This window comes from Vanessa cardui, chromosome W (genome assembly GCF_905220365.1).
Source record: "Vanessa cardui chromosome W, ilVanCard2.1, whole genome shotgun sequence".
Lineage (NCBI taxonomy): Eukaryota > Metazoa > Arthropoda > Insecta > Lepidoptera > Nymphalidae > Vanessa > Vanessa cardui.
The window spans coordinates 1,016,478-1,032,104 of NC_061153.1; the positions used below are offsets into that span (position 1 = coordinate 1,016,478).

Consider the following 15,627-nt stretch of genomic DNA (forward strand, 5'->3'; position numbering starts at 1 on the left):
ATCTTTAAAACAGTTTACTTTATGAGCCGTTATTGGCCTGTACATTATTTTTTTTGAATGAATAATTTCTTTGTGTTCTAAAGAAAACTTCTGACCACAGTGATCAGAAGTTAAATTATTTATAATTGAAAATTCATATATTTCACAGTCACAAAACACATTGTCAATACACGTAGAAGTATCGTTGGTTATTCGTGTTGGTTCATTAACTCGGTGCGTTAAATTAAATGACCTAAACAATGTGACTAATCGAACACTCAGCGAAGTAGCTTTTAATAAGTCTACGTTAAAGTCGCCACATACAATTATATATTTATTACTTTCGCTTATCTTTTTAAGAACATCCTCCATAGTGGTCTCAAATAAGCAAAAATCTCCCGATGGGGGCCGGTACACGCATACTATAATGTACTGCGGAAATTCCACGCAGGATAATTCGATAGTACGTTCGACAGAGAGAGCCACAATATCTTTTCGAGATTTACAAATGATATCATTCCGTACTAATATTAATGAGCCACCGGGAATAGCATTCCCTCTTACGAATGTACTTGACAATTTAAAGTTTGGGATATTAAATATGTCAAAACTTTTAATCGAATGCTCTGTGAAACAAAATACATGAGTTTTGTAATTTTCTGAAAATAATTCTATTTCAAGTTCTTTGCCACCTATGCCCTGTATATTTTGATGTATAATATTTAGGTAAGAGGGCATAGGTTTTGTCATTTTATTCAGTTTAAACTATGAATTTTAATATCCTTACTTTTATCAATGTTAATGTAAATTAGGTTATTATTTTTATTATATATATGATCCTTGGTAACATTACACATAGAATAATTATTAATATTGTAATTGCTTACAATATTAATTAAGGTTACCAAGTTGTCTTCTGGATTTAATTGGTAGATACATAGTACCCTCTGTCAACTTAAACCTATTAATGAATTTATTAATGTCAAATAACATGACATCATTACTACATTGTATAAACATACATTTAAATCATAAATATGTATGTTCTGTGCATCTGTCAAGGTGTGCGAATATGGAAATGTACTAATTATAAATTTACATTTCTTTTGATTTTGAATTTCAAGTAATAATTTTGTATCCTTAATTAAATTCTTTTTATTCAGAGACATGCTGTCACCATGCATTAAAACAACTATATTAGTGGAATCCAGATGCATAGAACTTATCTTATTTATTTGGTACTGATAGCTTGCCCCGGGTGTACATGTATTGAATACATTTTCTACCTCACTTTTTAGTATTGAGCCAAAGCCCTGACCTAACTTATCAGATACTACTATAACATTTTTAACATTTTTAATAATTCCTAACCCCAGTCTATTGTGGTTGTGGATTTTTGGTGAACATTGACTCAACTTGATAGGTTGAGGCACTGTGGTATTATTAGTACTAGTAACAGCCAACTCATTTTCTTGAGTATGCAAGCAGTTACATATGCATTTATTTGATAGGGATTCAAATTTTTCCAAGTTGGATGTACATAGCTCAAGAAGATTATTGGCTGCATGTTCAAGTGGTAGTGCCACACTGCATACCTCTCGGTTGCAGTCGAATGGGCCGGCACGCCCGGGGAAGTACCACTCTCTCACTTAAAATCGGCGTGAAGTGGTAGCTATGCTACCGCGTTTCGTCCGGTAAGTGAGAGTTCCGGAGGCCCGATCCCTCTCCCCCCAAAACATGGTTGTGCAGAATTTGGTGACATTACCCCAGGAGGGTACCATCAGCGACTGCGGTGGAGAATCCCTCTCTGGGCATCCATGCTCAGGACGTACACCGCCTGAGCAGGGATGCCCAGGCTGCCCTCCGAATTCTGGGGGGGGCAATTTTGCGCTCGCCACTGTTCGGGGCAAGCGGAGCAGGCATCATAAGGCAACCCCTACCACACTCGCTGTGGACTTCTGCAACATAAGGGGACTCAACTCCAACTTGAATGCCGTTCACTTTCACCTTGAGACGGCGAAGCCGGCCTTGCTCTTTCTTACCGAGACCCAGATATCTTCTCCTGCCGATAGGTCTTTTCTCTCTTACCCCGGGTACAAATTGGAGCATACTTTTGTGCCACGAGCTGGGGTGTGCGTTTACGTCAGAGATGATATCTGCTCTCGACGCCTCGGCAGCCTTGAAGGGCAGGACCTATCAAATATCTGGCTGCGCGTAGACTGCGACGACCATCCGCGAATCTACGCGTGCCTTTATAGGTCCCATAGCGGTAATGCCGAAATCGACCGACTGGTTGAGCACGTCCAATTGGCTATAGATTCCGTGCTGCAGCAGACTCCATCCGCAGAGATCATTATTCTGGGCGATTTCAATGCCCATCATACAGAGTGGCTTGGATCACACACCACTGAGAACTGATCATGCGGGTAGATCTGTTCTCGACTTGGCTTTGGCTTATGATTTGACACAACTGGTCACCTCGCCAACGCGAATACCGGACGTGGAGGATCATACACCTTCCCTGTTGGACCTTCTGCTGACTTCGCATCCGGACGGCTATAAGATTGTCGTCGATCCCCCTCTGGGCTCGTCGGACCACTGTCTCGTCCGGAGTACAGTGCCAGTTACACGTTACTCACGACCTCGTTTCGCGGGCTGTCGTCGCGTGTGGCACTACAAGTCAGCAGATTGGGATGGGATGCGGTCCTTCTTTGCATCTTACCCATGGGGGCAGATTTTTTTTTTTTTTAAAATGAGACAACATCACATACATTACTCTGATCCCAATGTAAGTAGCTGAAGCACTTGTGTTATGGAAATCAGAAGTAACGACGGTACCACAAACACCCAGACCCAAGACAACATAGAAAACTAATGGTAATCTACATCGACTCGGCCGGGGGTGTTTCTCGATGGATGATCCGAGCGTTGTTGCTGACTCTGTCGCCGATGTGGTGCTTCAGGGTATGGAACTTTTCATTCCATATTCTGCGGTGCCCATTGGTGGCAAGTCCCAGCCCTGGTTTGGTCGCCTCTGTAAGACGGTTTCACGCCGAAAATGGGAACGCTACCAAGACTGGGCTAACGCATCGGCGTCTCGTGATACAAACACCAGCACATTCAGAAAGGAATATAACTCTGCCTCCAGGTCCTTCAAAAACGTGATGGCTAAGGCGAAGTCGAAGTACATTGGCAGAATTGGCGAGAGACTGGTGCGCTTCCCATCAGGAACACGTGCGTTCTGGTCTCTCGCTAAGGCTGTCCTAGGGAATTTCTGTCAGCCTTCTTTTCCATCTTTGCACAGGGACGGTGAGTCATTGGCCCATACCGCGAAGGAGAAGGCCGATCTTTTAGGGTCTCTCTTCGCGTCGAACTCGACTCTGGATGACCAAGGAAAGTCACCTCCATCAATCCCGCGATGTGATACGACGATGCCGGAGGTTAAATTTCGGCAAAGTGCAGTTCGGAAAGCATTTCTTTCTTTGGACATTCACAAGTCGAGTGGACCTGATGGCATCCCTCCAATCGTGCTACGGACATGTGCTCCCGAGTTGGCACCGGTCTTAACGCGTCTTTTCCGGCAATCCTACGCATTAGGCGTCGTCCCGAACTCCTGGAAGACTGCTTTGGTGCATCCGATCCCTAAAAAAGGCAACCGCTCAGATCCGTCCAATTATAGGCCTATAGCCATCACCTCCTTGCTCTCCAAGATAATGGAGTCCCTTATTAACTGCCAGCTCCTGCGGTACCTAGAGGAGAATCAGCTGATTAGTGACCGCCAGTACGGTTTCCGTCGGGGTCGCTCAGCCGGTGATCTTCTAGTTTACCTTACTCATAGATGGGCTGAAGCAGTTGAGAGCAAGGGTGAGGCATTAGCAGCCAGCTTGGACATAGCGAAGGCCTTCGATCGCGTGTGGCACAAAGCGCTTCTTTCGAAGCTTCCTTCCTATGGGCTTCCCGGGAAATTATGCAATTGTATTACCAGCTTTTTGGCAGATCGGAGCATCAAGGTCGTTGTCGACGGTGCATGCTCCGACTTAAAGTTCGTCAATGCTGGTGTTCCACAAGCCTGTGTTCTATCACCCACTTTGTTTCTTCTGCATATCAATGACTTGTTGCAAATTGGGAACATTCATTGCTATGCAGACGACAGTACCGTTGACACCTTATACACCGGCCGCGCTAATATTTCTCGGGAAAACGTCGAAGAAAACCGGAACAAACTTGTGTCTGAAATCGAGTCTTCGTTAAACGAAGTCTCGAACTGGGGCCGGCTAAATCTAGTCCATTTCAACCCCAAAAAGACGCAAGTTTGCGCGTTAACCGCTAAAAAACACCATTTGTCGTATCTCCACGATTTGAGAACATCCCGATAGCCGCTACAGGTAGTATCGGAATACTTGGCGTTGATATTTCGAGCCTCGTTCAGTTCCGCGGTCAATTGGAAGGCAAAGCTAAATTGGCTTCAAAGAAGCTCGGTGTGCTCAGCAAGGCGAGACAGTATTTTACGTCGGCTCATCGCCTAAAACTTTACAAGGCGCAAATTCGGCCTCACATGGAGTACTGCTCTCACCTCTGGGAGGGTGCTCCCCAGTACCAGCTCCTTCCATTTGACCGCATCCAACGTAGAGCGGCTCGAGTTATCGACGATCAAGCCCTTTCCGATCTCCTTGATCCTTTGGCTTTGCGTAGAGATGTTGGATCACTCTGCATCTTCTACCGAATTTTTCACGGGGAATGTTCCGAGGAATTGTTCGGATTAATCCCGGCTGCTGAATTTCACCTTCGGACATCTCGTCAAAATTCTAAGTTTCACCCGCACCATCTTGATGTCCGAAAATCCACAACAGCGCGATTTCTTAGACATTTTCTGCCTCGCACAACCACTCTGTGGAACCAGCTTTCGCCGGCGGTTTTTCCAAACCGATACGACATGGGAACCTTCAAGAAAAGAGCCTACTCCTTTCTCAAAGGCCGGCAACGCACCTGCAAGCCCCCTGGTGTTGCAGATGTCCATGGGCGGTGGTAGTCACTTTCCATCAGGTGAGCCTCCTGCTCGTTTGCCACCTATTCCATAAAAAAAAAAAATATGTTCCTCTATCTGTTTTTGAGCCAAGTCATATTTTTTATTAACAAAATCTAAAGTTTTCTGTAGGCTAAAAATTTCTAGTTGCATTTGTTCAATATTAGTGTCATACATTATTTTTTTATTTTGCAATTTATTATTACATGATTATATTTTATTAATCAAATGTGAGCGGTCCTTTCTCATTTTGTATATATATTGATATTTATGAGTATTATTAATCATTTTTTTTGTTTTATTAATAAATTTATTTAATTTTATGTATTTTTTTAATTTGTTATGTGTATTCATATATTTATGATTAATTTTAGACTCCTGCAAGGAGGTGTTACAGTCAGAGTCATGTGTAACTAATTCATTATACAAACTCTCAGTCGCATAACATTTCTGGCTTGTTTTAATTTGTTATAATTCTTTCTCTGATTTTTGAGCATTTAAAAGACTACCTTCCAGTTCTGAAATGCGACTCAAAGCTCTTTCATGTTCATCGCTACACTCTTTAAATGAGGTCACAATTTTAAGAAGATTGTCCCGCTCGCTAACAACATCTAAGCAATGTTCATTCAACTTGGCTAGCTCACTTTTGAGTTCTGTGTTTTTATTAACAATTTTTTTGATCTCTTCTTCACTGTCCTCACGCTCTTGAAGAAGTTGTCTGCTTAACTCTTTAGAGGATTTTAATTCTTTAAGGGTGAGTTGGAATTTGGCTTCCATATCTTTTATTGAAGTTTTCCGGGTTATAATAGTATACTCCATGTTATTTAACTGTAAAATAATTTAAATATGTATTTTTAAATGCTATTGCAGAGAGATTTAATATAATCAGGATTGTACAAATTTATGTCTGATTGATTATTTTAATAATAGGTGATATAAAAAAATGTGATTACTTATATACTATCAATTAAGGTAATAGCAATGAATTTGTCCAAAGTTAAGTAATATAATATAATATTTTACACTATGATATTCCAGTTACCAAAGGTACACTAGGTTAATCACATATAATATTTTTAATTATTTTACTTTTATAAATATGTAGGTATTTAGTTATTCACTTGTCAACTACTTCAAACAATATTATAAGCTTAGTATGTACTAAACACAAGGATTACAGCTTACAAAATAAGCTGGGTCCTATGCACAGCACAGATATTGTGAAGAACTATCTGAGGGCTATGTTAAAATCTTCAACCTTGCTTCCAACTAATTGTCAAGCAAAGTGAGACAGTAATCACGCCAAAGGAGAAGGCAGATGCTGTCCACAACATGTAAGCCTCGTTCGAATTAGGTTTAGAACGTGTAAAAAAGAGTAAATAAAAGTTTAAAACAAAATACTCCCCGGGTTTACGTAGACTTTAAGTAAAGCGGCCGTTAGAGTATGACAGTCGACTCGATTCTTCTTTTGTTCCGATTTAGTTGCGTATATGCGTCACAAACACTATTGACACTTTTTCAAAGAATTGTAATACAGAATTACTACTATTAATTGGAATTAAAACACTTAAAACTAAATAATTTAAAATATTTAAAAGAAATTCAAATTTGACATGTCACCCAGAGCAGTGTTACTAGCTTTTTGAAAACTTATGAAATCACAAGTTGAGATGTTGACCCTTGGTCTTGAACGACACGAAGCTCACTTACGAAGAATAGTCATCCTAATCCATGCTGTCCCTGAAGAAAAAAATGAAAAGCTTGACAACACCGTTCACAGTATATTAACCGACCGATTATTTATTTATTTATTTATTTATTTATTTTATAGGATCACCAACAGAAATGACAATAGTATTACAAATTTTATATAGTTAACAATTGAACACACTTGATAATTGTATTTCTTTTTATAGGTAATCACAGCATGCACTAAATATATTGAACATTAGTAATTATCCTAAGATTGTTTCTTTGGATCAATTATATAATTAAATTATTTAATTAATAAAAATTATGAAATTGAATTATTTAACAGTTTTATAACAATATCAATTGTAATCATTAAAATGAACATATTAAATGCAAAATAAATTAAATAAACATTTTTTAAGTTAATTTTGAGTTAATAACAATAATTAATAATTTTAGTTTCAATAATTTATATTGTTTTTTAAGAAACTCAACAAATTTGATTTAAAAATAGCCAAATTATTACAAGTAATATCTAGGTTATAGATCTTCGAGGAGAGATCGTTATATGTGCGTGCTAGTCTAGCTGGTGGAGAATATTTTCCTAAGTTAGATTTGTATAGCGGTACATGAAATAAGGCACTCGGTTTTCTGGGTAATCTTAAGGGAACATTGAAATTAAGTAATTGCAATATAGCTGGACAATCAATATTGTTGTTCAATATTTTGTGTAGGAATAATAGATCTGACATTATTCTGCGCGACTGTAATGAAGTAATGTTGAATCGTTCAAGTCTTCCTTCATAAGAATTATCGGTTAGATTGCAGTTCGAGCGATACGCAAGATGACGCAATAGTTGTTTTTGTACCCTTTCGATTCTATCACTATGAATTTTGTAGTGAGGATTCCAAATTTGGCTGCAATATTCCAGTTTACTTCTCACTAGACTACTGTAAAGTTTAATGGTAGTAGAGGGCTGCCTGAACTCTTTTGAATTCCTCAATACAAAACCTAATGTCTTTGTTGCTGTGGTAATAATATTATCAATGTGGCTGGTAAATCTTAACTCGCTGTCCAGTACGACGCCTAAATCACGCATCGCTCGAACTACCGTCAGTTTTTCTGTCTCGATGTAATATTGGCTCTGAACGTAATTTTGTTTTCTTGTAAATCTGATTGAAAAGCATTTCTTGGGATTCAGTGTCATCTGGTTATGGTTACACCATTGTATCAACCTGTTCAGATCTTCCTGTAAAAGTGCGACGTCAAAATTGTTTGTGATTGTTTTAATAATTTTAAGATCATCTGCGAATAGGTAGACTTTTGAGTGCTGAAATATCGAAACAATATCGTTTATAAAGATGTTGAAAAAAGCTGGTCCTAAGACTGAGCCCTGCGGAACACCAGACTTGGCAATGTATGGCTGAGAAGAATATCCATCTATCACCACAGTAGAGGATCTACTTTGTAGGTAGGATGAGCACCATTTTAAAATTGTCTCATTTAGTCCAAATTCCCTTAGTTTGCTAACAAGTAATGTGTGGTTTACTTTGTCAAAGGCCTTAGAGAAGTCTGTGTATATAGCATCGACTTGCAGTCGATTATCGACATTGCCAAGTAATTCAGTGACATATGAAAAGAGGTTTGTGGCAGTAGATCTACCTGACAAGAAGCCATGCTGTTGCCCATTGATACGTCTTCCTAGTAGCTTAAAGCTTAGTTCATACACTAAACTCTCAAAGACCTTTGACATAGTACATAAAATGGAGATAGGTCTATAATTTACAATATTCTGACGACTTTCACTTTTGTAAATTGGCACTATACGCGCCTCTTTCCACTTTTCGGGGAAAATACCTGAATTCAGGGAATTATTGTATATTAAGGATAACGGAACAGACAATGAGGTTGCGCACTTACGTATAAATAAAGGCGGAATATTGTCTGGACCAGCAGCCTTCGATATGTCAAGTCTTTTTAGTCGTTTCTCAATGTCTCCTTTGGATAATTGAATGTTGCCTATATAAGTTTTGGATATGTTCACTGACGGTAAATCAAAGTTATTGTTTGAAGTATTATTATTAAATACCGATGAAAAATGATTAGCAAATAAGTCGCATATTTCTTGCCTATTGCATGTCTCATGATTATTCAAAGTCATTTTATTGGGGTAATTCGAACCCTTACGTCGCATATTTTTCAGATGTGTCCAAAAATATTTCGGATGTTGCCCAATAGCTTCTTCAATATGTAAAATGTAATCATAGTAACATTTTTTAATAAGTTTGTCACAGTCTTTCCGCAGGTGTGCAAATTCAATTTTGTCAAGTGGATTGTTATATAATTTAACTTTGTGGTGATATTTATATTTTTGTTTTATTAGTTTGATGACTGTAGGAGTAAACCAGATAGGATAACATTTTGTTCTTTTGCAGGACTTCGGGACGAACTTATCAATCGCTACTTGCAGAATTTCGTAAAACTTAGATATCATTGAATTAACATTATCTAGTGTACCTAAAGTTTGAAGCCAATCAATATTATCAAGATACGTTCTAATAGAATCGTAGTCAGCTTTTTTATAATTGTGTGAAGTTTTAGGCTTGGTTTTAAGAGGAATATTTGTGGGCATTATTTTTAAGACAATTTCTAATGGTGGGTGCAAAGTATCTACATTGCGTATGGGAAATTGACTTTCACTAATGTTCATGGTTATGTTAGATAGAATTAAGTCTAAAATTTTTCCACTTCTGTTTTTAATATGATTATATTGGTTTAGGTCGTGTAAGGCAAAGAAATCTATTAGGCAACTTTTAAGGAGACAATTTGTGTGGTTCCTTGGGGATGTGTACTGAACATTAGGTTGGATTTCCCATGATATAGAACTCATGTTAAAGTCACCAAGTAATAGAATCGAATTATTTGGAACATCCAAGTTGTTATCATTTATTGTTTTAGTTGCATTATTAATAAAAACGTCTAATGTGTTGTGAGTAACTGGTGGGGGAATGTATACTGCGCAGATATGTAAATGTTTTGTTATGACCTCAGAATCGAGTTCTATTGTGACCCATAAGTCTTCGCATTGACTCTCCCATCCAAGTTGTCTGCGTGAACTAAAGCCATCCTTTTTTACCGCTATCAAAACTCCACCACCAATTTTCTTATTGTTAGAAATGGAGGACGTTTCGCGATCACGTCTATATATATAATATCTGTCATCGAAGATCTCAGCATCGTGTATACTATCATTGAGCCAAGTTTCCGTTAGTACAATGATATCATAAGTCGAGTTAAGGACTTCTTTTCGTACTTCAGTTAAGCTTAAACGAAGTCCTCGGACATTTTGATAATAACAGGTTATTGAATCGAATTTTTCAATTAATGTACCATAACATGTCTATTAATAAAATTTAGTTACGATAAATTTAAGAGAGATTCTGAACTTTTTATAATTTTGTAGTCAGACGACTTTGACTTCCGCATAAAAACTCGACCGTTCTTAATCCAGACGAATTCATATTTGAGTTCCTTAGCTTTAATGCGTGCCTCTGCGTGTAGTGCCTTTGTAGCCGGTGGGAGATGTTCGGTAACATATATAGGTTGTTTGTTTCCTCCGATGCCTAAGTGGCTGGTATTTAATTTGTCCTCCTTACATTTCGCTTGTTTGTTAAAGGCTATAGTTGCCGCTAGAAAATTGTCCCGTACTCTTGGACTACTAAATTTGACTAGTACAGAACGTGGTCGGGGGCTCTCCTTGTTGATTTTCATTATTCTACTGCAGCTCTGTATGTCAGTATCTGATAAGTTATACTTTACATTAGCGGCCAGTTGTTTCACTGTAGAGGTGATATTTTCAGATCGGTGCTCAGGAATGCATTGGATTTCTAGGTTGCTGGCTCGGGATTGATTTTCAACTAAAGTGAGTCTAGTCTGTAAGTCATTCACTTTGGAGTGTAGTGTTTTATTTTCTAACTGTAGGGTTTTAATTACTTCATTTCTAGCGGATAAATCTTTCTTGATGTTTTCATATTGATCTTCCAGGAAATTTATAGACGCAAGAACTTCGTTCGTTTTTGTGGTGAATTCATCCAGTATGCTTTTTTTGAAAACGTCTAGCAAACTTTTCATTTCTTCTCTGACAATATACCGGACTTCATGTAGTGGTAGGTCGGATGTTATTTTTTCAATAACCTTCCTTTCATTATCTTTAATGCGAAGAGTAACATTGCAAGTCTGGTTGTCATGATCCTCTGAAGTAGTAAGCGAGGTTCTAATAGGTGTGTTTGTGTTGTCTCTTTTAGGTCTAGCACAAGTTGGACACAGCCATGTAGTTTTGTAATTTTCGGACAGTTCATTGAAACAAGTTTTAGATGTTGAAATACAGTTATAGTGATATCGTTTTTTGCAACCGTAACATGACATCACCTCAGTTGAATTAGGAGATCGAAGACAGCATTCTAATTTTTTTTTAGAAGACATTGTAAGCTTTATTATTTAATCTCAGTAATAATTTTGCTCGAAAAATTAAAAATTCTAAGTATTGTTTGGAATCGATCTTAGGCCCTCCGGAACGAGGAGCATTTAATTCATACGCTCACCGTAACGCGCCAGATTATGTTTAGTAATCTTGGCAAAAAAACGGCTTCGTATGTTTCACAGAATTTGTGATATGATCTTGAGCGGTAGAATTATTGAGATCGTTTTAATGACTACCTTACACCACTTTATTTTTACACTGATGCACTTATGTTTTAATACATTGTTTATTAACTTATTTCCAATTGTTTTTCACCAAAAAATGTAATGTATGCTACCTTTACAAATGGTAAATGCACTAGGTAGCTTTTTACTTAAAACACCGACGAGAATACTCGATAATTACTGTTTTTTTTAATTATTTTATACGGAGCCGACGTGACGCGCGCGACACCGAAATACGTAACCCGATTAGAGTTGTCCGAGGTCAGACCTAGTGATTTGCAAGTGTGCCATCGCCTGGGAGTTCATCAAGGTAAACCGAGGCCTATTTTAGTCAGGTTTAACAATTATAACATGCGCCAACTTGTATGGAATTCTAAGACTTCACTCAAAGGGTCCGGCATTACTATATCAGAATTCCTTACGAAATCCAAACATCACGTTTTCATGGAAGCGCGAAAACATTTCGGCGTTAATAGCTGCTGGACTTCTGATAGCAAAATTATCATACTGCTCCCTGACAAGACGCGAAGAAAAATTGAAGTTATGTCCGATCTCCAAGCTATTATTTCAAAGTTCTCTTCCTCTTCGAAGCAAGACTCGCCCGATCGTCCGGTTATCAAGAGTGCCGACAAGGAAACGGAAATGCCGTTCGTGAAATCTCCTAGAAAAGTTAGGCGCAAACTGTAACTTAGGTATTGTTTTCGTACAGCCACTATTTAAAATATTTTAAATACTTTAACGTAAACGTACCTCTTCACTTTGATCGGGTTACATCGTTTAGTTTTTTTATGTCTTTCGCTGTAGGGTAACTAAACTTTTTTTTTGTAATTCCTTTGTGTAATAATTTATTTGTTATTATTAATTTACTTTTTAAATTGCTCCTTCGTAATTTGCACTACTCATTGTCATTGTACGTAACATACGATATCGGGATGTCATGGTTACACATGACATGACATTTTAATTTTTAATATGGATTATGCCGATCTACTCAACATTAGTTCAAATTCTTACTCTTCTTCTTGTGATGAATTTTTTAGTGCCGAAAGCGATGGTTCCCCTGACATTTTGTTACATGACCAATTAAACGCTATTTTTTCTCCTTTTCCTCTTAACCTAAATATCGTTCACATTAACGCTCAGAGTATCCCTGCACATCTCTCTGATATTTCAATGTCCTTCAGTAACAGTCAAGTAGACGCTATCTTGATTTCGGAATCATTCTTAAAACCTTCGCTTCCCTCCGTTCAATTCTCCTTACCCGGCTACAAGTTAATAAGAAACGATAGAACGGGAAAGGGTGGGGGTGGGGTTGCTATTTATCTAAGAACGGGAATCCCATACACGATTGTACTGTCCTCTCCTAACCAATACTCCGAATCCGCTGAATTCCTTTTCCTTGAAATTATCCTTGGCCACTCTAAAGTACTCCTAGGTGTCCTGTATAGTCCCTCAATTCACATTGATTATTTCTCCTCCCTAGACAATATCCTAAACAACCTTTGTACTAACATCTTCTATTGTTAGGAGATTTTAATACTTGTTTAATAAAAAATGATTCTCGTTCGAATAAGCTTCTGTCTATTCTGTCGTCCTTAAACTTACATTCCCTCCCTCTGTCTACTACACATCGCTTTCCTAATACTACACCTTCTCTTCTCTATCTGATTATTGTTTCTCTTCCTGATCATGTTGCCAACCACGGTCAATTACCGTCCTGCTTCTCCTATCACGACCTCATATTTGTCTCCTATAATGTCCGCCATTCCAAACGAAAACCTTTATATACCTTTCGTCGTAGCTTCAATCAAATCGACCATGACGAGCTAAAGCGTGATGCTGGTAACATCGACTGGACATCTATCTTAGACGAAGATTGCATTGAGAAGAAGGTCAGCCTCTTTAACACCAAATTGATGGACCTATATTATTGCCATGCTCTTATTAAGCGAATTAAGTTGAAGCACCGACCAGCTCACTGGATCACTTCCGAAATAAAGGAAATGATGCCAAAGCGTGATAAAGCTAAAGCTCGCCTTAGAAAATAGTCGTCTGATGATAACTTGGACCGGTACAGATTACTGCGAAACCGATGCAACAAATTATGTCGTGAAGCGAAGCGTAGATACATCCACGACACTATTCATAATTCTGACAGTAATAAACAGGTCTGGAATTTCCTAAAAACTTTCGGTGTTGGTAAAGTTCCCGTTTCTGGTGACAATTTAGTGGATCTCAATGCTTTAAATTCACATTTTTAGTGGATCTTAAAGGCCAACATCCTTAACAAACAAATGTATTGTCCATCTTCAATTAACAAAGTATCTAGCAGAGTACAATGTACTCTCTGATTTCCAGTCAGGATTTCGGAGAGGTCATAGTACTACTACTGCCCTACTTAAAGTATGCGACGTTTTAACATGGACAACAGACATGTTAGGATCCTGGCATTATTGGACTTCAGTAATGCGTTCAATACGGTTGATTTAGATCTACTGCTGGCAGTGCTTCGGTCGATTAATATCTCTTCCGATGCATGTGAGTGGTTTCGTAGCCACCTGTATGGTCGTCAGCAATGTGTACGGATTAATAATAAATTATCCAGCCTCCAATCTCTCTCATCTGGTGTTCTTCAAGGCAGTGTCCTCTCTCCACTTTTATTTTCCATTTTTATTAATATTGTATCCCATCTCCTCTCGTCTTCCTTTCATCTTTATGCTGACGACTTGCAGGTCTACGTTTCTGCTCCCTTAACAGGTATCGGAGGGGCTATTGAGAGGCTGAACCAGGAATTGCATAAAATTTGTACTTGGAGCAAGACGTGCGGGCTTCTTGTAAATCCAGATAAATCGCAGGTCATTATTATTGGCAGCTCCAAACTACTTACTAAAGTTGATTACGCCAACCTACCTGCGATCATCTTTAACAATACGCCTTTGTCACTTCTACTTCCTATTTTGGACTACGCAGATTATTGTATTTTGTTATATATTATTTGTATTATTAAAAAATTAAATAAATCAGACTTTACAGATATGCATTAAACAAGCTCAAAGTTTTGAATATCAACAAGAAATACAGCAGATACAATTACAGGGAGAAACATCTAAGAAGAGTGGTCTTTCCAAATAAATATGGGATATGGGATAAAAATGGGATTATGAGGGTTGGAGGACGTTTAGAACAGGCTGATATAGGCTATGACATGAAACATCCGGTGATTATTCCTGCTAAGAGTCACCTTAGTAGGTTATTAATCTCTGATGCACATGAGAAAACTATGCATGGCGGACCACAGCTTATGTTAAATTTCTTAAGGACACGGTATTGGATAGTAAGAGCAAAAGAGTTGGTAAAGAAACATTTCAGGAAATGTGTTATATGCATATGTTATATGATACATGCTCCAAATTTTGGAGGCCTCTGGGAGGCAGGTGTAAGGTCTGTCAAAAGGCATTTACGTAAAGTCATTGGAGATAGCACGCTGACTTACGAAGAATTATCTACAGTTCTGACACAGGTGGAGGCTTGTCTAAACTCGCGTCCTTTACTTGTAAATGCGTCCGTACTTTGCGACGACATTAATGACCTACTCCCACTGACACCAGGTCATTTCTTAATAGGAGAACCCATTCTTAATGTAACTGATGTTGATTATTCTGATAAAAAATGTACTGGTCTGGAAAGATGGCATTTAACTCAAAAAATGGTTAACGATTTTTGGAAAAGGTGGTCGAAAGAATATTTGTTAACTTTAGCTAATAGATATAAGTGGAATAAGAAAAACCCAGAGCCTGACATCAATGATGTAGTAGTGTTAAGAGGCGATTTTTTGCCACCCTCTAAATGGCTCTTAGGAAAAATTGTTAAAAATCCTCCATCCTGGCCGTGATGATATCACAAGAGTCGTTACCGTAAATGTAAAAATGGATATATTAAACGTCCACTTTTTAAAGTTAGTATTTTAACAAAATAAATATGATATTGTCACGGTGGGCGGTTATAATTTCCAATGTATTCAATGTTTGTTTATGTTACTATAGTTTTATTTTCTTTGCGTTTTGTTTTCATTCGTTTTTTTTTGAGTTGTATTTTTTTTTTCTTAACTTTACTTGTTGTTGTGTGTGTAAAGCCATACTGTAATTAAAATGAGTTAAATTAATGCCTTAATTTTTGAGTCATATCTTTTATGTACTAGCTGTTTGGTTGATTGGGTTAGATTTTAGTT

The 15,627-nt window shown here is 37.9% G+C and overlaps 1 protein-coding gene across 1 annotated transcript; it reads right to left on the bottom strand.

Moving 5' to 3' along the window:
* Positions 1-10,112: 10,112 nt before the first annotated feature.
* Positions 10,113-11,177, bottom strand: LOC124542793. The gene has a single exon (XM_047120681.1). The coding sequence runs from the start codon at positions 11,175-11,177 to the stop codon at positions 10,113-10,115; it is 1,065 nt and encodes a 354-aa protein (XP_046976637.1).
* Positions 11,178-15,627: the final 4,450 nt, after the last annotated feature.

Excerpts from the sequence above, each read along its gene's own strand:
- LOC124542793 (XM_047120681.1), bottom strand. The coding sequence starts at position 11,177 with ATGTCTTCTAAAAAAAAATTAGAATGCTGTCTTCGATCTCCTAATTCA.